General features: G+C 41.1%; 3 protein-coding genes across 6 annotated transcripts; 1 reads left to right on the top strand and 2 right to left on the bottom strand.

The window, feature by feature from the left end:
• Position 1: 1 nt before the first annotated feature.
• On the bottom strand, positions 2-7,776 carry si:dkey-183n20.15 (RING-HC_RNF170 domain-containing protein). Of its 4 annotated transcripts, XM_031318182.2 has the most exons (8): positions 7,611-7,776; positions 5,961-6,088; positions 4,971-5,079; positions 4,145-4,259; positions 3,525-3,630; positions 1,809-1,882; positions 1,608-1,718; positions 218-898 (listed from the first exon to the last, which is right to left on the bottom strand). In XM_031318182.2, exons 3-8 carry the CDS (start codon positions 4,997-4,999, stop codon positions 554-556), a joined length of 780 nt encoding a protein of 259 aa, XP_031174042.1. In that variant the 5' UTR covers positions 5,000-5,079; positions 5,961-6,088; positions 7,611-7,776; the 3' UTR covers positions 218-553. The 4 variants fall into 4 exon arrangements, with proteins under 4 accessions (XP_031174044.1, XP_031174042.1, XP_031174043.1 ...); XM_031318183.2 differs by lacking the exon at positions 5,961-6,088 and having other exon boundaries at positions 7,611-7,622; XM_031318184.2 differs by lacking the exons at positions 5,961-6,088; positions 7,611-7,776 and having other exon boundaries at positions 2-859; positions 4,971-5,359.
• On the top strand, positions 7,247-19,348 carry hook1 (hook microtubule-tethering protein 1). Its single transcript, XM_031318177.2, has 22 exons — positions 7,247-7,520; positions 9,327-9,412; positions 9,835-9,907; positions 10,523-10,573; positions 10,745-10,877; positions 11,199-11,266; positions 11,519-11,581; positions 12,034-12,117; positions 14,083-14,246; positions 14,333-14,473; positions 14,946-15,147; positions 15,277-15,387; positions 15,513-15,600; positions 15,846-15,912; positions 16,007-16,147; positions 16,326-16,413; positions 16,666-16,697; positions 16,794-16,876; positions 16,985-17,085; positions 17,218-17,319; positions 17,421-17,489; positions 17,576-19,348. Exons 1-22 carry the CDS (start codon positions 7,476-7,478, stop codon positions 17,732-17,734), a joined length of 2,151 nt encoding a protein of 716 aa, XP_031174037.1. The 5' UTR covers positions 7,247-7,475; the 3' UTR covers positions 17,735-19,348.
• An 866-nt stretch (positions 19,349-20,214) lies between these two features.
• Positions 20,215-24,299, bottom strand: LOC116063280 (cytochrome P450 2J2-like). Its single transcript, XM_031318180.2, has 9 exons — positions 24,025-24,299; positions 23,521-23,686; positions 23,283-23,435; positions 23,029-23,189; positions 22,580-22,753; positions 22,342-22,483; positions 22,023-22,210; positions 20,654-20,795; positions 20,215-20,459 (listed from the first exon to the last, which is right to left on the bottom strand). Exons 1-9 carry the CDS (start codon positions 24,214-24,216, stop codon positions 20,284-20,286), a joined length of 1,494 nt encoding a protein of 497 aa, XP_031174040.1. The 5' UTR covers positions 24,217-24,299; the 3' UTR covers positions 20,215-20,283.
• Positions 24,300-25,180: the final 881 nt, after the last annotated feature.

A 25,180-nucleotide genomic window follows, 5' to 3' on the forward strand; every position in this document is an offset into this window, starting at 1 on the left:
CAATAAATATACTTTATTTTACACAAAACATGAATTCATACAATATCAAGTATTTACACAGATGTCATTATTTCAGTACTGAAGTGAACACTTGTCTCACACTTGCTGAAACAAATTGGCACAGTTGCTGCCCAATTTGGAGTAAAAATGAAAGTGGACAGTTTTTCCTGGGTAAAAAATATGGATTATAATTAAAATATAACGGCGGAAATGGCAATTTAAACTGCTGATTTTGCTTATTTAATATGGATTAAATATATCCAAGCCAGACAGTCAGGCCTTAGGAGTTTAAGGAATACGAATTTGTAACCACAGCTAAACCAGCACACTGCCTAACATTGTATTTTAGATATCACTTTAGCATAGGCTCTGTAAACACTCAAGCAGGCCTGGAGTCTGAGAGGCTCAGACGCCATCTAACATCGTGGCTATTACACGCTGTGCGCCTGTCAATATTCTTGCATCTACTAATCCAACTAGCTACAGCCAAAAAGAAGAAATCCAATGAAAGTCCATGTCAAACAGCTTGTACTGACACTCCAGCAGCATCTGTCTACAGTGAATTCCCCAGTACTCCTTGTGAGGTTGTAGCATTTGCATTGTGTCCTCCGCTCTCTGGCGCCATTTGCTGGTTGATGTTGATAATGCAGATAAGGAGCAGGATGACCACCACCAGGTCATCTAGGACCCCCAGCAGTCCACATAGGGAGGGGTCTGTTTCCAGCAGATTTGCTGATGAGGAGGTAGTGTCCAGAGGAGGGTAGGAGATGGACAGCACGGTCCCCACACAGCACAAGGCCACCCTGAAGAAAAACAACCACACGAGTCCTCTCATGGTGCCCAGGCCGCGGGCCAGTAACTGCAGGAGAAGGGGCGTGTCACATAGGTAGTCTGTTACCTGGAGGGGTCAGTATGCAGAAGAGCAGACAGGTCAGAGAGGAAAACATGAAATGGTTCATCATTCAAACATGATGTACGATAATACAGTACACGATAATAATAGGTAGGGACAATATGAATGTTGTAGACAACAGCACATACACTGTCACTTTATATTACCTTTTATAAGTTCCTGTATTTAGTTGTAGTAAACAGAGTTTTCGATTTTGTGACTTGAAAGTGTGTGAAAAAGGTTAATTGACATCTATTTAAACTCAAAATTCAACTGCCATACTTTGAATTTCAGGAACTTTTGACACCACCTTTTAGTAAACAGCCCCATCACTTTATTCGTTTATTATTTATTTTTTACAAAAGAGTATGTGAAGGAGATCCATGTGGGAAATCAGTATTTCAAATGAAATGCAACTAGGTGTGTGTCAATGGGAGGTGTGTTAACCAGACACCTCCATTGTCTGGCACTAGTTGTATAGGGCAATAAATAATTGAGGTTGCATAAGTGGTATTCCTGTTACTAAACCTATTAACACAGGAAACGGTGGAGAAGTTCTCATATTCTCCACGATCTGATGTTACATTCAAGGCTGTAAGAGAAAGTTGCACCACCTGATACATTGCAGACACAGGTGAAGGGTGGGGAATAAGGAAAAACTGCTGTGGAAAGACTTTAAGAATAGTTTTCTAATAAGGTTAGATAGAGTACTGACCCTTCGCGGGGCTCCAGAATAACGTTTGTTGTAGTCTGTGATTTCCCCAAGAACTTCCTTTGACTGGCGGTCTGACCGACTCTCGTTAAATAGGTTGCACAGCACGCTGACCTTGAAAATCAGAACCATGTTATTCCATGTTCACGCTCATTCTGAACTGACTGTTCAGACTGTGCTTTGATGGGATCATGCATACGGTACCTTCTGTCTGCAGAGCGGGCAGCTGATTGCATCCAACCAGGACCCATGTCTCCAGTAGGCGATCAGACAGGGAGCTGCAGAATCAAACACATAAACCAATACTTTTTCATCTAACGTTCAACAATTTATACCATAATGCCAGTGGTGAAATGTAACTGAGTACATTTACTCAAGTACTGAACTTAAGTACAAATTTGAGGTACTTGTACTTTACTTGAGTCTTTTCTTTTCATGTCACTTTCTACTTCTACGCCACTACATTTCAGAGAGAAATATTGTACTTTTTACTCCACTACATTAATCTGACAGCTTTAGTTACTAGTTACTTTAAAAATTAAGATGTTTACACACAAAACACATAAATAAAACTACCCAACAATATATACTGTATAGGCCTACAAGTCCAGCTGAAATGATTAGCCGATTAAACACTTAGTTGATTGACAGAACTGTTTTGATTGTTTCCAGTTTCTAAAATGTGAGGATTTTTCTGCATTGAGTACTTTTACTTTAAATTTACCTGATGATACTTACATTCAATGCAGGACTTTTACTTGTAACAAAGTATTTTTACAGTGTGGTATTACTACTTTTACAAAAGGATCTGCATACTTCTTCTTCCACTGCATAATGCATCATTCTAGCATAATTTATTTGCCACTGTTAATAATAACAGACAGAAGTGTTTGGGTGGTCAAGGGTTGAAAAGGCTCTGGGTAAGACACAGGTAAGTGGGGGCAGGTACAGCGCCCACTGTTTTAGGTGTCTACACATGGGCGTCGGAAGCAAAAAGAAAGTGGGTGGGTCCTCCCTTGCTAGTCAGTGAAGATAACATGGGCGACACATATGAAGTGGGGGGTCTGGGGGTCCTCCTCCAGGTAATTTTGAGCGTCAAAGACTTAATTTCCTGCATTCTGAGGTACAAATTTATGGGGAAAACTTCTTAATTTATGTCAAGGAAATTACAAAATTCTGCAGGTAACAATTTTAAAATTTAAATTTAATGGAACTTAATGCAGTAAGGGAAGGGGGCTTTCGCATCTGACTACAATTGACCACAATGTCCAGTTCCTTTGCTTAGTATGAACACGTGTAACCATATCTTTTTCCCAAGGAGCACATTTTGCTCCTTTGTTGAAAAAATTAGGAGTGACTTAGGCTACATAAGGTAACTGCTATTACTGTTGTAGTTAGTTAGTTAAATATAAGGCTGCCTTGCCTCACCTAATATGTTGGTGTCAGGTGCAGTAGAAAGATTGGACTATCTAATAAGTTTAACCCAACTCAATACAATGTGATGATGTAAAACGATCAGATGTGAATTTGAACTTAAAGGTTTGAATTGCATTTGAGGTTCACCTCTACACAACTGTGAACTATTGATTGTGTTTGTGTTTGGTGAAGAAGAATGCTTTGAGTACAGCTGTCAAGTGAGAGAGGCAGAGTTGGAAAACCATGGCAACAGTTAATTATTGAAAGCCAAACAGACAGGCCTCAACGCTCCAGACACACTGATGCTACACTGATCAGCCAATGAACGAAACGATGTAAACACATGATGCAACAGGTGAGCAAGTGTGAGAGTGAATGAACAATGAATTAATCCAGTCTCATAGATGAAGGAGTAAACTAATACATGAATGAAAGAACAAATCGTGTCTGCTCTGATACTTGTGTGTCAGCCTGGGTTTTTTGAGCATGTGTTGAATCTCGTACCACAGAACAAATGGCCGCAGTTCGTCTGGACTGGGAAGCTGGCCGTCTGCAAACAGACTGGACAATGCCAGTCTCGGCTTGTGGATGGACATGACTGTGTAGATTCCTAAAGAGATGAGAAGAGAAGAGAAGAGAAGCACAGAGAGACAAAAGTTAGGAGACGAGAGGTGGGAAACCGGAAGAAGGAAATAGGAAAAATGGAAAAAAGGAGGAAGAAGGAAATATGAGGCAGAAAAAGAGTTTAACATTTAGAATTCCTGATACTGTCTTTCATAGAAGTTCAAATAAGTATAATAGCTACATTGTGTAGCTATTACAGTATAATACATGCCAGGGGACTTCTGATTTGGCCATTTCTGGAATAAGACATGTAAACAGTGAGATTATTATCATTTGTGTGGCAGCAACTCTCTCCACCAGACTGTGACCCTAATAAAATAAATAATAATCATCACACAGGAGTGCCTTACATAATATTTACTGCCAGTGTGTTTGTCTTGTTGTCGTTTTGTTGACAAATCTCAGACATAGAAAAAGACAAATACAGAAATAACAACAACTCAAGACTGAAGAACCTGCAAAACACCAGAGCGTGTGAGTGAGTGAAACTACAGTGTCACCTTGTAGCGGCTCATTAACATTGATGCTGAATGCTCGGGCGTGCACAGCAGCAGAGATGTGGATGACCCGAGGTGGCCATGACCAACTGGACCTTCAGAGTGGAGATGGTCCAGTCTGCAACGTGACGCAACATGTTGACAATGATAAACATGCTATAAATACTGCATATCTGCTAGTGAGGAGATACTGACGCAAACACAACGATTTGTGAGATAAGGTATATTGCACTCAGCTCTTTTCTATTTGGGGATGACAGATGCTGAGGCTCTGATATAGACAGATTAGATGCTATGTTACATCAACAAGGACTGTCATTTGCTCAAAGGATTCCATAGCGGACCCTGCATTCATTTGTAAAAAAAAAATAATATTTTTGATGAAACGTTAAAACTATCATTGTAAGAAATAATGTAAATAGTCATATAAAACCCAGGCTGCATCTTAAACAACCTTAGCATTACAATCTGTCTTTTGTCATCAGATAACATTCACAGTGATTACAGTTATCAGTTTATGAAATCAGTTATTGAAACAGATAAGCAGATCAATCATACTTGTCATTAATGTATCATACATGCATACACTTCACATGATCAAACATGTTTCTTTTTTATGGTTTGCTTTGGCCTAAAACTTGTTAGTTTCATATTTTTTGAAGCTATTAAACAGTCATCAAAAAACAATTCAATTGTCTAGTGGATTACAGATCAGATGGACATTTCCCTAAACATAAAAACTTAAACTATATTAGAAGTAAAGTTACAGTATACAACCCCACAATGGACACAAACCCTTCAATTCGGCCAAACGTGTGATGAGACTCACCTGGACTGAGAGCTGTGGTAGGGGTGCATAGTTAGATAGAGCTAGAAACAGCAGCTGACAGGTAGTCACGGTGCCCTAGAAGGAAGTGAAGTATTGCCTGGCAGCATCACTGTACAAAATAAATTGGAGTTGCCTGTCAATGATCAACTACACCCTCCACTGTCAGCTGATCTCTGAGTCTTCCTGCTTTAAGGGAGCAGTAATGCAGTCAGATCAATAAAGCAGTGGTTTGTACATAGTCGTGCTACTCCAAAAGAACACTTGTGAAAATAACAATAGACTGTGATCATCAATTTACTTGTTTACGTATTCAAATCATTACATCTAAAAAAGAATGAAAAAGAAAAGCCACCTCCTTCAGTCTGATCAGAGGCAAACTATTTGGTTATTTGACTTGCCACCAGATCAAAGCCACGCTGTGTTTAAGTAGGTTAGATCTGACCTCGCCAATCATTTACCCACAATTTACTCTGTCAACAACCCTGCTTCGCATAATTCCACTCTTACCATAAACTATTGATTGTGAAATGCATGTGTATATCCCTGACCCTGACATTAACACAGTTCTACACTAAGGGTCATGGAGAGGCACCTCAGCATAAGATAATCAACCCGGCAACAAAAAGGAGGACTCGCATAGATCCACTGTGGTATAATGGTAGATTTCTGTATTCTGCAATTGTTCAACTAATATCATACTGTGCTATTCTTTCAATATTAATTTAAAATAAAAGTGCAGCAATAAAGTAGCAAATAAAACGACAAAAATCAATGTGCTTCGATTAAAAAAACTCTTTTCCTGTATCTGACAGTATGTGAAGATGTGATAATCTTCACATAACTCACCATGTCGAATATTTACACAGGCCAACTTCCAAGAGGAGCTAAACAGGGAGGGAGGGGGGGAGCCAGGTCATTTAAAAATAGCCGCCATCAGTCAGTGAGGGTCAGGGTCTCAGTGATCAAGAGAGAACAAACAGAGGTGCTCACCTACTGACAGTTAAATACAGCCCAGAGGACGCCCCTGCAGGCCACATGGGTAAAGTCCAGTCTCACCCCATACACACCCTGATTTTAGGGTTGTGTGACATATCAGCATGATCACTTAGTTGTTTGCCCTAAAGAGTGATGTAAGAATGGTATGTAATAAGGCCACACATACTGTATGATCTTCTTCTACAAGCTTTGTTTGGAGTTTTCCATATTGTGGCTCAGAGAGCATGTGACACACGTGAGATCAGTTATCTTGGAGTGACTAAAAGCAGTCAGTATTTATAACGCACTGTATGTAGCCTTTGAATTATAATAACACACACCCTCATGTGAGATAAAGTGGATCCCGTAAGAAGATTTATTGCATATTATGAGAAATGATTCAGAGAATGATTAGCATGCTGCCAAGCTTTTAGGGTGATTACAGAACATACTTTTTTATTTCTAGTTAATATAGCCTATAAAATAAGGGCTAAAATGGATTAACATTCCATTTGTATTCAACTCCAACTCCAAGCAATACCGGCAAAACTGGCTGTGCAGGATTATTATTTACTGTTGGTATTAGGGTGACGTCTGAGGTTATGTAGTCTTTTACAGTAGGCCAGAAAGTCCAACATGAAACAAACTGCAATTAAGATTTAATGTTGGTTGAGCAAGTGCTATCACTTGTGTTGTTGGCAGAACAAATTATCAAATGAATATATTTTTTATAAGTAGTACAAGTACTGTGAGCAAAACTAATTTTCTTGAAATTGTTAATTTGATGTTTGCTGTATATGTAACTGTTTGGGGTGTTTGTCATGTTTGTATTTTTTTTTTGCACAACTAAGTAGCCTCACATTTATTTATATGATTTTGGTTTCCATACTATATGTATATCTTTCTCTATTGTACAGTTGGCCTATCATGACTTTGTTGACTGAATGTGGGATGACAACCTCACTGGGGAGACAAGTCCTATTGAGCTATTTGACAGCAGATTGAATGCTGTAAACTACCAAAATAGTCTCTTTTCATGAAATCCGATTAAATCATACACATTTGTTCCATAGCGTTTTATTGGATTTCATCAACATTACATATCCATCAATAATAAGGAGAAGCACTTGAAAATTACACAGATCATAAATGTTTTAATTTTGGCCAGATAACAGGGGCGTATGTTTATCACACATAACGCTCACTGATTGGCTACAGCGCGGTTTACCAGCTGTCAATCGTCAGAGGTCTCAATACTGATTGGATACGGCTTGTAGCCTATCTCCCTCATTTCTTCTCAACTCGAGCCTGCAAGTGAGTAAACGCCAAGAAGCTGCGCCATTCGCGATTTCGCGTACATCTTACGTTATTTTATGGCGGAACAGCCGTCGTGGCTCTCTAGTATACGCAATTGTCGTTAGAGAGCTACCTCTCTTTGCAGCAGGTGAGGTCAAATGCAGAGGAAAGGAGCGGAAGGTCTTTGCTGACAGGTGGAGGAAAATACTTAAGTTTTGAGCTAAAAAAGAACAAATGGACGACAATAACACGATACTGACCGAGAGCCTCGTAATATGGGTGAGTTTTTATTATTATTTGTTTTATTTTAGCGTTATGGGAGTGTGTCGCCTGATACAAGGAAACCATGGAGGAAGCGATTTGGTTTACCTGTTTGTAGGTGGTGGGGGTGTCAGCGAAAACACTAACCAGCCAAGAGAAAATCAGGCAAATATGAACGAGAGCAGATGGTCGTGAGTTAGCTACTAACCGCACATCGTTATTACGAAAATTAGCTGCAGTTGCAGCTGTTATTCATTTCATAGGCAGAGCCTCTGCAGCAACAGTGTCAGTCCACCGGTTTTAGCTAAGTGAGCAGCACGGAGCTGGCACTGCAGGCTAATAAACATAAAGTTACCAGTTAAAGTCACAAAGATAATGTCCTTAAGTTAGTTACTTTGCCGGATAGAAGTATACTTAGCTGTACTACTATAGTAGCATACTAGCTAATCCAATTAGATAAACAGGAGATATTTGTGGAATGTCGCTATTTTGTTAACCTTATAAATGATAAAATGTAGCTAACACCAACAATAGTTAAGTGCCATAATTTAGCTAGCGTTGCTGCACCTGTTCCTCTTCGTGATGTGAATCCCCGGTTTGTCTTAGGTTAATAGGCTTTTATAATTAGTTCTCGTGCCAGTTTCATCTGACATCTAAATCCTGCGACTACATCTAGGCCACATCAGTTATCTTGTTGAACATCAGTGTTGCTGTCTTACAACTAAGTAAGAGGTTAGATTAAACTAGCCTATGTTTTATGCAACAACAACAAAAATGGAACACAAAGGTCCCAGCAGTGGTCAAAGAAGTATTCACGTTTTTTATTTAAGGAAAAGAAAAGCAATTCCACTTTGTAAAAATGCTCTGTTACAACTCCTGCATTTAAAATCGTACCTAAATAAAAGTACAAAGTCTCAGCTTAAACATTTACGTAAAGTATCAACAGTAAGTACTTATTATGCAAAATGGGTCAATATCAGACAGAAATACATTACTGGATTATAATTAGTTCTACATTCATGTGTAAGCATCACTAATGTTGTAGCTGGTGAAGGTGGTGCTGGTTTCAGCCACGTTCTATACTACTGAATAGCTTAATAAATAACAATAAATCAAATATTTATTAATGTATATTTTGTATTATTATTAGTATTTTTTAATCTCAAAAGTAACTAAAACGGTTTAATAAATGTGGTAGAGGAGTAACCATTACAGTATCTACCTTCAAAATGTAGTAGTAGAAGTATAAAGTAGCATGAAATGGAAATATCCAAGTACCTCAAAATTGTATTTGAATAAATGTACTTGGTTACATTCCACCACTGGACATCAGACACATAACATCCAAAGTTGTCCCCAAAGAGTGGACTTAATTTTAATGCTAGCTGTCAATATTTTCATGTTGTCTCATTTTGGACTAAAACTTTCAGTGGTTAATGGGAGTGAATCTCAAACTGGTAGCTTTTAGATAGGTTTGGTATTTACCACAAACCGTAAAGTTGTGTACAGGGCAATACAGTTGTACAGATCTTGTTTGAGAAACAGGATGTTAGCCGAGAACAATTCCCCTTACACACTGGCTGCTACTTGAATTATTCACATCTTCACCTCTCTCCTTTTAATTATTCTTCCATCTTAGTGGTTGGGATGTGAGGTACAACAACTCACCACATCTGTGGTGTTGTGAAGAATCTCTCCACTGATAGCTCGGATATTGCAGTGTGCTTCAGCATATCACCACCTCCCTAACAATGTTTTGTTCCCTGTACTCCCCATGGATTGTTGGCCAGACCTCATGATGATGCTGTGTTTTGTGCCTCTCAGCTGCAGACCTTCAACACTCCTGCGCCCTGCAGAACAGTGGAGGAGCTGACCACTGGAGCGGCAATATCACAAGCACTGCATCAAATGTGAGCACACACACACACACACACACACACACACTCACACTCACACAGAGGAATATAAGAAATACTGTAAGTCCAGCTCTACCCTAACTTTTGGCTACTTTGGGGATACAGCCATGGTAGAAAGAAAGGCATGTTGTGTTATAAGTGACAGTGGTGAGACTTTCCAAATTAAAACTACTTCTGAGTTGCTTTTACTATCACTATTACTCTCCATCTACATGTGCAACACAGAGCTGAGCTGAATAAAAGAATGCTCCTGTTTTCTAGAAATTATTAAAACGTCATTAGCGTACGTGAAAGAAGGATGAGAGAAAGCAAACCGCAACACTCAATAATATCTAGAAGAATTTGACATTGAACGGCACACAATTGATTGAGAAGTGATGTGTAGATGAAGTGTTGTTCCCCTCTGTGTGCTGCAGAGACCCAGCGTGGTTCACTGATGAATGGCTGGGTCGTATCAAAACGGATGTTGAGGATAACTGGAGACTGAAGGTACAGAGCAGTGGTGTCTTTCCCAACTGTCCTCTCTGACCTTTCTCTTCATGTTTTGCTGAACCCCCCCCCCCCAGTGTGCTAAATCCTCTGTTTGCTTCAACCCTGCCAAACAGTCCTTAACTGACCTCCTGCCTGTCCCAGGGGTGTTGCTCCTGGCTTAGCCTGCACTCTGACCCCGCGCTCTGACTCCTCTGGTGAAATGTGTACATGTATGTTGGTCCAAATATGTCGGGTATATGTAATGTTTCGGTGGTTTAGAAAGAAAATGCATGCCATTCTCTCTCCCTCTGTTTGGCTGTGACTGTCTTTTCCCCGTTGCTGTCCCCTCCCAAAAGACCGCTTTCACATAAGATATTTTGACATGCCACAGTATGAAACGCACAGGTTATACTAACACAAATGGTGGCAATTCCATTTTTCCATTTTAGTCAAAATGTCTGGTGTGAAAAAGACATATTTTCACTTGTGTACATTTGAAAAGTCTTGATTTTGTCATGGCATGAACATAAGTTAATGTTTGTAGTACATCTCTGTTGTGAGTGTGTCCCCTTGGTCTCCACTTTGACTGTAAACTAAGTTCGTAACATTTTATAATATTGTGTGTGATCTCAGATGAACAACCTGAAGAAGATCCTTCAGATGGTGATTGATTATTATAATGAGGTAGGTTGTGGTCATGTACACAATAGCCTCCTTGTGTTTGTCACAGTTATTGGATGATTGGGAGAAACACCTGCTGTATGTGAGACAAAACTCTGCCTACATAGGTGTTTACAGGTTGAACTTTTAAAATCAGTGCCGTTCACTTACTGTTACCTGTCTCTGTACCATCAGGTCTTAGCCCAGGAAATCTCAGACTTCCCCTTGCCAGATCTGTCTCTGGTGGCAGAGCATTCACACTCCGTGGAGCTGGGGAGGCTGCTGCAGCTCGTATTGGGCTGTGCCGTCAGATGTGAGCGTAAACAAGGTATGTGGCTGCTTTTGTGTTGCACACAATTTGTGTACACAAATTAGACACAAACGGATAACTACAGTATATAGGGTGCTGTACAGAGTAGATCGGAAGGGAACTGTTCCATCCAAATCCTATTCGGTGAAGGCCTGTTGGCTAAACAATGTTTAATTATTGCCCTGCCAAGCCTCTGACAAAGGCAGAGCCCATCGGGCAGCCTGGCTGGGAAATCAATGGCAGCAGTGTTACATTTTGAAGTGGGACACAAGTGCTGAAAAATAATAAACAATGTAGTCAATGTGTGTAATTTATGAATCTCTCTCATTCTATCGACAGAATACATTCAGATCATCATGACCTTGGAGGAGTCTGTGCAGCATGTTGTCATGACAGCCATCCAGGAGGTCAGTCCATCTTAGTACCAAGTGTCTCCCTCACTCAGATTAGACATGTAAAAGATATCCAGAAAAGCTTGGCTGAGCAGTTGTACATTTTTGAGTAACTCAAGCTTAAGTGTCTTAAAGGGACTTCAGCAGCAGTAGTTGTTGAAGGAGGGAAGAGGGTATGCTTGTGTTCGGGTAAAATAGGTTGAGGCTTTGCAGCTATTCCAATGAGTCTGTGTGATCCATTAACCCAGTGACATTTTTCCTCTTCAGCTCATGAGTAAAGAGATCATGGCCCCGTTTGGAGCAGAACTGTCAGGGGACTTGGAACAGCAGGTTAGTGTTCTTACCACCGAGATTCACAGCTGGGAACATTTTCAACCGTCAAAAAAGATAAAGGCTTCTAAACCAAAAACTACACAACCGGACATTATCCAGCAGGAATGTGATCCAAAATATGGGGAGAAATTAACAACATTGGCAGCCAAGATTACAGCCTTCTCTGACGTTAGCAGGTGGCAACATTGGTAAACACTGCAGTAGTGTGCCTGCCTGGAGCAGATCACCATAAATAGAAAACCGGCTCGGTATGACACGATACAGAGCCGTGCAGAGATGAGTCCTGTGTAACAGGCTTGACAATGGATAAAAATGAAACATGGCGATCCATGAAGAGGACGTGACGGTTACAGGAGGGTTTGAAAGCCTTAGACCTCTGGTAGGGTAATAAGGTATACGGTATGTGAATGTATGTGTGAGTTAATTCTGCTTTTCCTTCATGTGTCCAGTTGAAAAAAGCCCTAGAGGAACTCACTGAACTTCTAGCAGAGAAGGAAGCGTTAGCCCAACGCTGTCAAGAGCTGGACATACAGGTGAATACAAAGCTTAGACACACACGAAAAATATACATTTAATATGACTCAGCTGTCTAGCCTCTGTGCTTTCTGTAGTTTTGCCGATATTCAGATCTCCATGTCTACACACACACACACACACACACACACACACACACGGATGACTGTGGTACAGTATAAACAGGAGTTGTGTAATTCGCTGTAAAGCTTGGGTCCATTGTCTGGAGCTGCTGTGGCAGAAGGACTGTGGGTTTAGAGTCTGGGCTCTGCTGGTCCCACTGTGGCAACCAGCCCATGCTGTGCCACAGCTAGGCTTCACTCAGTACTGTGCAGGCAGACTAGATGTAGCACAGGCACTGACCAACTGTTTAACTGGACTCTCGACAGATTGATTTGTTCTGTCCCCAGTCTTGCTCCTCTCTCGCCACGGCAAGGTAAGTCCAACATGGCCGACCATTCGGCAAAACTAAACCCTTCTAAACCAGCTGCTTGGATGTTAACTCTAACTCAGCTAACAGATGGCTCAATCAGGACTCTGTCCAAGACGAGTCACGCAGTGTGTGTTTTAATATGTTGTGGTATTGTTCCAGTAATTCACCCAGGACCATCTCTCTGTCATAATAACCATTTTGTCATCTTCTTTTGGTAAAAGCAATGTCACATTGTTTTGTAATGCATCTTGTTCTGTGGCAGACTTAAAATAGAATAAGACAGTGGAGTTAAAGATACCCTGGGCAACTTATTCAATATTATTCTTGTGATAATGATCATATCTTATCATTTAAAAGAAAAAAAAAATCCCTCGTCTAATTTAATGCTCCCAAGCAAACTGAACAACACCGTGGCAACACAATGAATTACTGAAGTTTCTTTATTTTACATGTGTGAAGTTTTGTCCATTGTAATGCTATATATGTATTTTGCATACAATAGGCTATATATCCATCAGAAAAATAGTTATTTTTTATTAGGATATTGATTTGAACCATGTAGTGCGCTCGTAGTGGTTTCTCAACCATGCAAAAGAGGGGAAACCAGTCATACTAGCAGGGAAGGAGGGCAGCGGTACATGGCCAAAAGGTCAGCTGCGCCGCTGGTTGCCTGCTTCCTCACAGTCTGTCAAGTTTACATATAACTAGATGGCAGTCCTCTCTGAGCAACCACCATGGACAAGGCTGGCAACACTTCAGCCTTAAGGAAGCCCAAAGTATGCCTTCAGAAAGCGCCGCTTCGAGCATGCCTTGGCCTGCACACACAGAGAAACACAGAGAACGGAGAACAGAGTGGAGGCAAACTCACATACACCTGCCTTCAATCAGACCCTGATTCACAGCCGTTGGCTCACAGCAAAATAATAATAATCCCTCCACTACACACACACACACACACACACACACACTACTCTCAATTGGTGTCAATTAGTGTGAAGCTGAATGATACAGGTCTACCCTGTTACACCCTAGTTAAACGTGTAGTTTCTAATGTTTGACACTGATCCTGGAGCTTGTTTTTCTCTGGTTTGTAGACATGTATGCAGGACATTTAAACAATGGCAGGTCAATCTTGACTAATAGTCCCGTGTCTAGTGATTTCAAAAGTTCACATCAGGGAAGTGATGGGTGAGAAGTCAGATTAACTAACCATGTATTAACATGTTTGTTTAAAGTGCACTTTGTCTGTGCTCTGCTTCCAGCATGGATTAACTGTACTGTTTGCTTTAACAGCTGGAATAGGAAAATAGTTATCTGTAATGGAGGGGGGAGGGGGGGGGGGGGGGGTCTTTTGATGCTCAAATGTGACTGCTGCTTTGCATGAAATAATTGACCAAAGAGAGATTTAACAGCACCGATTCTTCCTGCTGACTTGACACAAATATATATATATATATATATATATGTTTAGTTTGTATGTTAAATTCCCCGTACCTTTGTTAAAATTGCAACACTTGTGAGAGCGGCTTTAAACCTTGTTGTACCTGGACAGGTGGCTGTTCTGCAAGAGGAACGGAACAGCTTATTGGCTGAGAATGACGTCCTAACGGACCGAGCCAATCAGCTGGACACTTTCGATGACCCAAGCACCCCGTCAGGAAGGAAACACAGCCAGTTGCAGCAACAGTTCGACGCGCTGCAGGAGGAGAACTTCAGGTGTGTCACGTTCTGCTTAAATGTACCGCAGCAACCTCGTTATGGTTGTAAAAGTCTGAATGATTGTGTGCGTTTGCATCTTTTAGGCTGGAGGCTGCTAAGGATGACTACCGGATCCACTGTGAAGAGTTGGAGAAGCAGCTGATCGAGGTTCAGCACCGTAACGACGAGCTCACCAGCCTGGCAGAAGAGTCTCGAGCCCTCAAAGATGAACTGGACGTTCTGAGGTTTGTGTCTGTGTGGGCAAGTGCGCGGAAACAGGTTGATCAGGTCTGACGAAGTATTTTCTTTAAACAATGTCAGGAACTGCTACTTTCTTAACGCCAAGGAGCAGCATATAGACAGACATCGTTGTTGCCTCAGAATGAGAAATAGCCAGTTAGTCCTGAGCCACTTGGAGAGGAAAGGTCAGCTTATGATTTCACGGTGTGCTAGTGAGTAAAATTATCTCATGTTATGTTTGGCTGGAACAAAAATCTGCATATAAATTGCTCTCCACTGGCCTTGAGAGAGTAGGTGATCTTGCATGAGCACAAAAAAGCAGCAGGAAAACATCATCACAACTCTAAAAAAACAACTCCCTCATCTGTGCAAGTGGAGACCAAGAATTCTTCCGGTTGCAGTTGGAGTCATAGTTATTCATTGATAGCTTTTTCAATTGATATTTTTGTGCTTTTATTTTGTATTCATATATTGTAGGAACTGCTCAGATCGGGTGGTGATGCTGGAGGCCTCAGTGGATACATACAAACGTAAACTGGAGAATCTAGGTGATCTGAAGAGGCAAATGAAGCTGCTGGAGGAGAACAACATGACTTACATGCACAACACTGTCAGCTTGGAGGAAGAACTGCGGAAGGCCAACGCTGCCCGTGCACAGCTTGAGACATACAAGAGACAGGTACATTCTATGCAAAGCATGGTTGGATAGTAAAGGGGAGTTCATATGTTATTAATCCATATGGTACAGATTTTATTTAAGTGCAACATCTTCTTTTATTTGTTTGTGTGCGTTTTCTCATCCTGTCAGGTCCAGGAGCTACACAGGAAGTTGTCTGAGGAGTCGCGGCGAGCAGACAACCTGGCCTACGAGATGACCAAATTAGAGGAAAAGCACGAAACCTTGATGAAGGAGAAAGAGGTGAGGCGGCTTTTGAAATGCGTCAGGAAGAATCTTCACTAGGATTATTATTTTTCTCTCTCTCCATGGTAACATCCTTTCCTAAAATTTGGACTGTTGTTTTAACATATCTTCCCCTCCATTAGAGGACCATCATCGAGAGAGATTCTCTGAAGGAGATCAATGAGGAGCTGCGATGCACTCAGGCTCAACAGCACCAGCTCTCCCAAGCAGGTATGGGACTGGATAGTCAAATCTGACAGCAGATTTTATCTGACAAAAATCTGCATATAAATTGCTCTCCACTGGTCTTAGAGAGTAGGTGATCTTACATAAGTTCAGTCAAAAAGCAGCAGAAAACAAAATCAACAAAACTCTAAAAAATAAATGATTGAATTGTAACTTCTTTTTATCTGCCCTGCTTTGCCACTTGTCACATTGATATTCTAAAGCACACATGCTTTTTTTTCTTCACGTAGGCATTCTTCCTTCTGCCAGCCCTAGCCATGATAACCTGGCAGCTGAGTTAATACCCATTGAGTTCAGGTAATAGACACTGCTTCTGACAGTGTAGAATTAGTTCACTTTCTGCTCCAGTGTGGTGTGTGAACACTGACTTTGTATGTGCGTGATTGGTCAGAGATAGGTTCATCAGGCTGCAGCATGAGAACAAGATGCTGAGAGTGCAGCAGGAGGAGTGTGAGAGGGAGAAGATCGCCACACTGCAGGCCCAGCTGGAGGAAGCACATAAGACACGCAGTGAACTGGACACCGAGAACAGGTTAACCGAGTTAATCTCTCTTCGTAAATCAGCAACAGGTTGACGTGATATTTTTCTCCATAGTCATTGGCTGCTTTGCTGTTTTTAGCTCTGTTATGCTCTGTGTGCTAAAGTGTATTCTGTCCAAATTGTGTCCTTTTGTTAAAATTCCTTTCTCGTCATGGCGATCAATCTGCAGATTGAGTCGAGAGCGGATCAGCGAGCTACAGCAGCAGGTGGAGGACCTTCAGAAGGCTCTGCAGAGCCAGGCGGCCAAACCTGATGATGTGAGTGTGCCAGGAGCGCTGGCACCCATACAGACAAAATGTCCCTCAGAGTTAATCTTATTAAACTGTTTAGACTTTGCGCTGGCATGGCATTATGGAGGGAAATCGCATCAGATTATGTTTTCACTTTTCAGTCAAAAAGTCAATATTTTCAAATGTGTTTTTTTTTTTTTGCAGTGCACAATTAATCAATTTTAACAAATGTAACCTTTGTACTGTATTTGTGAAAGCTTTAAAATGTCTTCTTTCCAGTCAAACCTGAAGCGGAAACTCGACGCGCACATGTAAGTGTGAATTATGTGTCAATTCTTGTATAAAAGTCAAGAGATGTCAAATGAAATGTCCAGTAGAGGGAGGTAAAGAAACATTTGTTTCCTCAGGGTCCAGCTGAATGAGGCTCAGGACGAAATCATGAAGAAGAAAGAGCTGCTGGAGGACCTTCAGCCTGACAACACGCAAACTTGTAAGTCTGATTTTCCCCAATATGACACCATTATTGCAACGCTGCATCAACACACAGCAGCACAATATGACTGAAGTGAAACCTCATGACTTCTTGATTGGCTCCAAGCCTTGAAGTTGGACGAGTTGATGGCTGCTCTGAAGAAGAAGGATGATGACATGAGGGCCATGGAAGAGAGGTACAAAATGTACCTGGAGAAAGCTCGCAATGTGAGTGCTAAGATAATATAATTTCTCTTCTTAGTTTTTTTTTTTATTCTAGTTTTGTTATTCCTTAAAACACGAGGTTAAGTCCAGTAGTTTGATCTGACTTCAGAACTGCCCTTCCTTTTGTGCTTGTAGGTTATCCGAGCGCTGGATCCAAAGCTAAATCCAGCCACCGCTGAGATCCAGGCTCTGAGGAACCAGTTAGCAGATCGTGACAAGCAGTTTCTCAACCTGGAAGTAAATCTGCTTTTTGACTCGTTCACAGTGAACATACAGTGCTTTTTCAAAAAGGACTGGTTTTCAAACATAACTCACGTTTGTTTGATTTGCCTCTGTAGCGTCAATGTGAGCAGGCCAAACTGAGAGAGTATGAGGAGAAGCTAATCGTCACTGCGTGGTATAACAAGGTAAAACGGGATCAAACTATCTGATGTATATCCTGCCTTTTTTATGATGTTATTGACCCTCCAAATTTGTCTTTCTTCGCCCTCAGAGTCTAAACTTTCAGAAGCTGGCGATTGAATCCCGTCTCGGTGGCTGCACCTCCTCCGTGCTGTCCCCCGGCCAGTCCTTCTTGTCCCAGCAGCGGCAAGTCTCAAACGCCCCACGCCGGGCTCTTTCCATCAGTGTGCCTGCCACTACCTCCAAGTAGACCTTGTCATAGAGCCAAATGTCTCCCGTTTATTCAGTTAAGAGATGCATACTCTCTCTCACTCCCTCCCTCCCACCATGTGAGCACTCAAGTGACCTTAAACACATCTGCTCTCGGTGCTTAGGGAGGGGTCACGGATGAGCTCATTGGGATCAATCAGCACTAACTCATCAGACACAACCGTATAGGTCACCCACCTGAAACTATAGCATACTGTCCCACAATACACTGGTTACAGGCTGACATTTTTAGACAACCGGAACCCACGACCTGTGTTCCGCTCACTAGCTAAAGTAGCGCACACTGTCCCAACCTGTAGACTTAGAGCATATTTCCTAACTGCCCTGTGGTTTTGCTTGGCGAACAGGAGACTCAGCTAAATACTTGCTACAATCAATTTAGCTTTTAGTCTCCTGTCTTGCTGTGTACTTGAACAGTTATGAGATAAATGTAAATGAATTCCTTTATTCAGAATTGGTGCCCGTAATATATATATATATATATATGAATGTGATTTTCTTTTTTTTAAGGGTTACTTGAATGCTAAAGCCAACTAACTTCAGATGATTGTTGATGTATGGAGAACTCTACCATCGCACTATGCAGTTGAGGGGGTACTAATGTAGTCGTCTTGCAGACTGAGGAAGAGACGAACATGCTTCAGATGTCTTTGAGAAAATGACCGCTATATGTGGTGCTGGCCACCAACTGCTTCTAAGCATCAAACATTAGTCACGTATGATTTTCTTTTTACTAAAATGGAACAAGCCCATCATGTAAAGCTGTGAAAATCCTTTAAACCATATTAAGTGATCAACCTCTGAGGTGCTGCAACAACAAATCCTACACAAGAAATCCAGGACTAGTGTATTCATCATGTATTTTCTATACTTTTGAGTGTGATTTGACTTCCTCCCTGGCAGCATGCTCTAAATGAAAACTGGCAGGCCTTATAATTCACTGAATATCTTGAATCATATTTGTTAGTAAGAAATAAAGTCTATGAAGTTGTACAGTTGTAATGTTAACAATGAATTAACACCAGCTTCTGATCCAAATGTCAGATCCAGGTTAAGCTTTCATACAGTACCTGACAATTGTAACTTGAGAATTTAATTACTTGTAGCATTGTAGTCGACATATTTAATCATGGATGTTTTCAGGCTGTTTTGGTGTCAGTGGAAGTTCAGAGTGAAGAGCGCTTTAGAAGCAGGTCTTTTCTTTCTGTCCAACCTTTTGGAGTCTTAAGTTAAACTGCACTAGTTTCACAACTTGAAATGGCTGTTGATAGCCTTGTCACTCTGTATGTTTGCAATAACACTAAAGAGGCATTCTGTTACAATGGTTTTGCCATTTGTGATCTATAGATGTCGTCAAAGCGCTTTTATTTTCCTTTACAGCGGATGATTCTCGTAGATTTCTGATTTTAAAGCAGTGTCATTTATATGAAAATAAGAAGTACAATCAAAAGTAGAATAGAGACTACATATGTAGTGTTGTTTGTGTGTAAAAGAAAAGTGAGGAAGGCATGAATTTTCAGGATTTTAAGGAGTTACAAATGCAATGCCTTTTTTGTTTTCTTGTTAATAAATAAATGCTTTTTTTTAAGAGTGTGTTTTACAATCTGTAGCATCAACCTCAGTTTGGGTGCAAGGATGAGAAACATGGAGGTCTGCAGTCTTGAAAAAAATAATCATTAATAACTAACTTTACAGGTAATTCCATGTCATCTGCGTCTTCACATGATGTGACAATAAAGCAGCAATTTCCCAATTAATCCTTTCAGGATTGCTCAAATCATACAAACTGTAGGTAACCTACAAGAGACAGAAAGAGAACAAAATCTGGCCTTTCGGTAACATTTATTTTTATATAATAGTCCATCTGAAATCATATATTGTGTCAGGAAACTTTTATTTATGAGATATTTCCTGCTGCTTGCCGGTTACATAACAGTGTCGGTGTAGGAAAAATTATAATTCACCATGTAAAAGGTAATTATGTGGCAGGGATCATAAGGCAAAACCGAGCATGTTATAGTTTGTAACATATGAAACATTTCCTTGTGCCAACATCAGCTCCAGTATTTCACATGTTATAAATGGACTGTTTTTATTTAGCGCTTTTCTAGTCTTAACGACTACTCAAAGCGCTGTTACATAGTATAGGAACCATTCACACACTGTGGCCAAGGTGCCACCTGCTCATCAGATAAACACTCACACACATTTACACTCCGATGGCGCAGCATCGGGGGCAACTCAGGGTTCAGTGGCTTGCCCAAGGACACTTTGACATGTGACTGCAGGGCCAGGGATCAAACCACCAACCTTCCGATTGGCAGGCGACCGATATACCACTGATTTTGGTTTTGATTTCTGATCTTTATAGACAGGACATACAGTTGAATGCCGTCTCAACTGGTCTGGTTTAAAAACTTGAGTGGTACTTGCATTTTTGTACTGACAGAAAAATTTGTATAAAAGATGTATAATATTTTTTGGCTTTACTGTAGCATACAGTCTAAAGTAGAGGACAGGTTGCAGGGTTTAGCGGGCGTGGGCATAGATCTTAAAGGGGTATGGTGTGCGTGTGGCTCCAATGACTCCCTCTGTACTCAGCTCAAGTCCATCCAGAGTGGAAAAATAAAATTTCTGACACAAACTGACAACAAACAAGAACAGCTCCATTCTTGCCAGGCCTTCGCCCAGACATGCACGCTTTCCTGGAAAAATAAGCATAAATGCAACAGAGTGAAGGCAGGTCCATGGAAAATACTTCCTTGTATACTCTCATTTAGCTACTGCAGTATTGTATTCATCCTGAATGATTTAATCTCTTGTGGTGCGAATCTTCAAAAGTTGATTCTTTCAGTTTAGTTAATCAAACCCATAATTATCAATTATATGTGAATGTTACCTGCAGAGAAAGGTACAAATGCATTCCTCCTCACAAACTTCCCTTCAGCATCCAGGAAGTGTCCAGGGTTGAAAGTGTCTGGAGTTTCCCATTCAGTCTTGTCAAACAGCACAGAGGTCAGGTTGGGCATCACTGAGGTTCCCTGCGCACACACACACACACACACACACACACACACACACACACACACACACACACACACACACACACACACACACACACACACACAGACAGCAATCAATTAAATATTGTTCCAATCCAACCAATCCAACTTTATTTATAAAGCACCTTAAAAACAACACTGTTGATCAAAGTGCTGAACACAGTCTATAAATAAACAATAACATACAACAGAGGCACAACACAAAATAATAAAACAGTAAAAGAAATGCAGTAATACAAAACTCAAAGTCAACCCTCAAACTGAGTTACAAGCCAAAGAAAATAAATGAGTTTTAAGACGAGATTTAAAAACAGGAAGGGACTCAGTCAGTCTGATGTGCAAAGGCAGCTCATTCCAGAGACTCGGAGCTGCCACGGCAAACGCACGGTCACCTCTGGATTTACGTTTGGTCTTGGGGACGACCAGTAGTGCCTGGTCAGCCGACCAGAGCGAACGAGAGGGGGTGTAGGGCACGAGCAGATTAGACAGGTACTGGGGGGCCAGGCCATGCAGACATTTAAATTAAATATTGTTCATACAAAAGGATAAGAGGTACATTTCTAGTACAGCCACATCTTGTTGACAGTTGATAGAATGTGTGAAGGGTAATGTCTTAGTGGGTATTAGTCTATATCCTCGACCTTCCACTTCCGGGATTGCCCCGTTGTCGAAATCCTGCTGTATGTATTTACTTTCGACCGGCTTTCCGTTACCTAACGCTTCCTACGTGTTGGAATTCTAAACTCCAGCTAGCTAGACTATCTGTCCAATCTGAGTTTTCTGTTGCACGACTTAAACAACTTTTGAAAGTACACATGTTCCACCAAAACAAGTTCCTTCCTGAGGCTATTTTGCAGCCGCACCGGGGCTCCGTGCAGCGCTTAGCGGCGCCAAAGACTGATTGGTTTAAAGAAATGCCAATAAACCAGATGTTTTTCTCCCAACCCGGAACACTGTGTGGACTAGCCAGACCTTCTTTTGCAGCGCTGTGGAGGAAGGTCTGGCAAAGCGAGACTAAGTGGGTATTGACACTGTAAAAGACGTGGCTTAATCACAATGACACGGGCACAGTTCTGTTTTTAGCTTATCAGTTATTTGTCATGTCAGATTTCATATCATGTTCTCTCATCTATTTCAGTGGATTTTTATTTATTTGTCATTTTTAACATACACTGAGCAGTTACTGCTATATATAAGTAGATGCACCTTGGGTATGACGTAACCACCCAGTGTTGTGTCCTTGGCGGCCATTCTAAGTCCATTGAGAGGAACAATGTTTCCCATCCTCTGGATCTCGTGGATGACAGCGTCAGTGTAGGGCAGGTTAGGTCTGTCGGCCATTCTGGGCAGTCGGGTCTGTCCGATCACTCTGTCTATCTCTGCCTGGACTTTGTCTAGTGAAATAAAAGTTATGATTTGATCAATTAACATGTCTTCTTTAATTGTCAACATTTTGTATCCCTGGTGTCTTTTAATCTACTTCGTGAGCTGCTGCTGATGAGTCTCATCTTATCTGAACACCCACCCTGGATATGAGGGTTCTTGATGAGGTAGATGAGCCCCCACTGCAGGGTCTTTGAAGTGGTTTCACTACCAGCCAGGAACAGATCCAGACAACACAGAACCAGGTTGCCATTGTCAAAACCAAGTTCACTGTTTCTGTTGCGCTGTCAGCCAGGGAAGCGGAAGGACAGACAAACATACGGTCAGTTTTTGGTTCCCATACAAATTAATTGGTTTACTGAACATTGTAAACACCATACTTTCTCCTCTATTAGGAAGGTGTCGATATAATCTCGGGGGTTGCTGGGGTCCAGATCCAACTTGTGCCTCTCTATCTCTGCCCTGATAGATGCCTCCAAACATTTGGAGCTGCTGAAGATGCCATTGTGAGGCCCTGGCAGGCGTTTCATCAGTGCTGGGAACGCATCGTATAGCTGTTTGGAGAGAAATGGGAGATGTTCAGTGGTGTTGTTTATATCCATTGGCAGATAAATTTCCCGGGATAAAACATTTTTTTGGTAACTTGATTACACTTCCCTATTGGCTTTCTTGATCAACATTATACTAAGCTAACACACTGGTTCTGATTCATGTTATGAACGGATGTAGCCACGTGGGGTTGTTAGTTGTGTCTTGATGCCTTAGGAGGATAGCTAATGTGTCCCTAGAGCCTCATAAAATCGAGGAAGGATGCTTCTTTGCAACTTACTAGAGCCCATATGGATCCTTCCAGATAAGCCATCTCAGTCAGATTCTTTAGCATGGTCTGGAAGTTGTGGTCGCTGTAGTCAAACCGTCTCCCAAACACTATCTGGCAGATGATGTTGGCCACAGCGTCATTTAAGAGGGGCACAGGGTCAAATGGCTCACCTGAAAAGCAGAAATGTCCTCAGTCTGACTATATTTTGTATTTAAATTCCATCATTTTTTGCTCTCTCTTCTGTTCTGTTCTTCTTTGCCAACCTTTTTCCTTCTCCATCGCCTCTTGCAGATGATGACTCTCCTCACAGATGCTCTGCTCCATGGAGCTCTTGGCCAAACCAAAGGTACGTAACGTGGCCATGGCAAAACGCCGCTGTTTCCTCCACACGTTCCCATTACTGAAAAAAAGACCCGCTGAAAGAGAGAGACCATACACCGTTACTCAGGCAGGATTTAGAAGGCGGGTTTAGTACTTTAAAACTGATGTACTGGGATTCACCTGAGTTCCCTGAATAAATTCTGGTCACCATTGGGCTGTAAGGCCGGTCCACAAAGTTATCAGCCTGTGTGACAATTGCTTCCTTCACCATCTTCCACCCAGACACAAACACTGTTTTTTGTCTTCCCAGACGAATGCAGAACACATTCCCATAAACATCAGCTAGCTGTGGATGCAGGAGCAGAGAATAAGTGGCCTGTTGTCTGGCATGTGACTCTGATAAGATGCATATTTCAAGGCAATCATTTCTGTGACACTGTGACCTACACTGTGATCAACAGGTTTTTAGCATTGTTTTCTATAATAAACCTTTTAATATTCTGTTTGAGCAGAGCCTCGTATTATTTTTAAACATTTTTTTCTCATGTTTGAGGATCTGTCTCTACTGCATGTAAAATTAGGGAAGTACATATACAGAGTAAATAGGAATCTTCCTTCCACCTTCCACTTTTGCTCAAGTTTTTCGCAGAAACTCTACTGCATAATATGAAAATACCATCTTACCTTGGTTAAGTAAATGTGAGGCTGTTTAGATTCAATGTTGAATATGTTTCCTAATAGAGGAAGAGATAGTGGTCCTGGTGGGAAGTTGGGTGGATCCTTTTTGTTCAGAAAATACACTACGAGGAGAAAGGCAAAAATAAAAAGCAGCATTCCCCTCAGATCAAGCCACAGAAACAAATCGCACAGCCACATTGTGAGGCAGAGGAGAGGAGCAAAGGACTGAAGAGGATTACTTGCTTCATCATCAACATCTAGTTAGAGAAGGGCTGGTACTCTGCTGACTCACAGCTCATGCAAATACTGCATAAAGACCTATGTGTGTGTGACAGCGAGAGGGTATAACAAAGCAACATCAGAAGCTGTGGTGTAATGGGTTAGGGTTAGGTTAGGCGTCACTTTTTGACAAAGAAGAAGGATGTGTAAAAAAAGTAAAAAAAGACCATCTCTGGTTCATTTTATTATGAGTGCTAACAAAGTTGAGAAATGGTTCATAAGAGATTGGTATTATTTACCCCCTTTAAAAAAATGTGTGTTCCTGCTAGGAGGGACTCCTAATCATCTCTTCTCTCACTACTTACATTTCCAATGGCATGCAAATACCTCACCAGCTATGAATGTATGTTATGTTGTGTTTTTACTAATGAAGTAAACTAGGTTTGTGACTAATTCATTCAAATAGTTTAATAGTCATTAACAAATGTGTTGAAATGGTTTATCAATGATTTCAGTGTATTATTAACGAATGGCTTATACATAAAAAACGTAACCAATACAGCTTGTATTTAATTTGAAGGAACGCTTTTTATGAAATCTTTATACATTTTGTCAATAGTAACTACGAGGACAAAGGGAAATGTCTTATAAACAGTGCCACATGACTTTGGCCATAACATGTGATCATGGTCCTGAGCCACATGAAGAAATGAAAAAAATAAATACAAGAAAAACAAGAATAATTGTATGGAAAATATTTTTTTTTCATATAGAACTGAATATACTAAATAGGACCATCTCTGCAAGAAAAGCTGAACAGAGCAGCCCTTTCCATTTCAATTCTCTGAATGCTCCATATGTAGGCGGTGCCTGGGAGCGGGACAGGAGATTTGATCTGTAAAAGCTGCTCTCCAGGTGGTTCAACAAGATAGATAAGATTAGA

Source organism: Sander lucioperca, chromosome 11 (assembly GCF_008315115.2).
Source record: "Sander lucioperca isolate FBNREF2018 chromosome 11, SLUC_FBN_1.2, whole genome shotgun sequence".
NCBI lineage: Eukaryota > Metazoa > Chordata > Actinopteri > Perciformes > Percidae > Sander > Sander lucioperca.

What these genes read in the sequence shown, in the direction of transcription:
- si:dkey-183n20.15 (XM_031318182.2), bottom strand. Translation starts at nt 4,999, where the DNA reads ATGCACCCCTACCACAGCTCTCAGTCCAG. An exon ending in TACCACAGCTCTCAGTCCAG is followed by an intron (nt 4,260 to 4,970) that starts GTGAGTCTCATC and finishes GTCACGTTGCAG; the next exon opens with ACTGGACCATCTCCACTCTG. An exon ending in GCCCGCTCTGCAGACAGAAG is followed by an intron (nt 1,719 to 1,808) that starts GTACCGTATGCA and finishes CTGATTTTCAAG; the next exon opens with GTCAGCGTGCTGTGCAACCT.
- hook1 (XM_031318177.2), top strand. Translation starts at nt 7,476, where the DNA reads ATGGACGACAATAACACGATACTGACCGAGAGCCTCGTAATATGG. An exon ending in CCGAGAGCCTCGTAATATGG is followed by an intron (nt 7,521 to 9,326) that starts GTGAGTTTTTAT and finishes TGTGCCTCTCAG; the next exon opens with CTGCAGACCTTCAACACTCC. An exon ending in TTGAGACATACAAGAGACAG is followed by an intron (nt 15,148 to 15,276) that starts GTACATTCTATG and finishes TCATCCTGTCAG; the next exon opens with GTCCAGGAGCTACACAGGAA.
- LOC116063280 (XM_031318180.2), bottom strand. Translation starts at nt 24,216, where the DNA reads ATGTGGCTGTGCGATTTGTTTCTGTGGCTTGATCTGAGGGGAATGCTG. An exon ending in AAGGATCCATATGGGCTCTA is followed by an intron (nt 22,754 to 23,028) that starts GTAAGTTGCAAA and finishes CTCTCCAAACAG; the next exon opens with CTATACGATGCGTTCCCAGC. An exon ending in CCTTCCTAATAGAGGAGAAA is followed by an intron (nt 22,484 to 22,579) that starts GTATGGTGTTTA and finishes CCTGGCTGACAG; the next exon opens with CGCAACAGAAACAGTGAACT.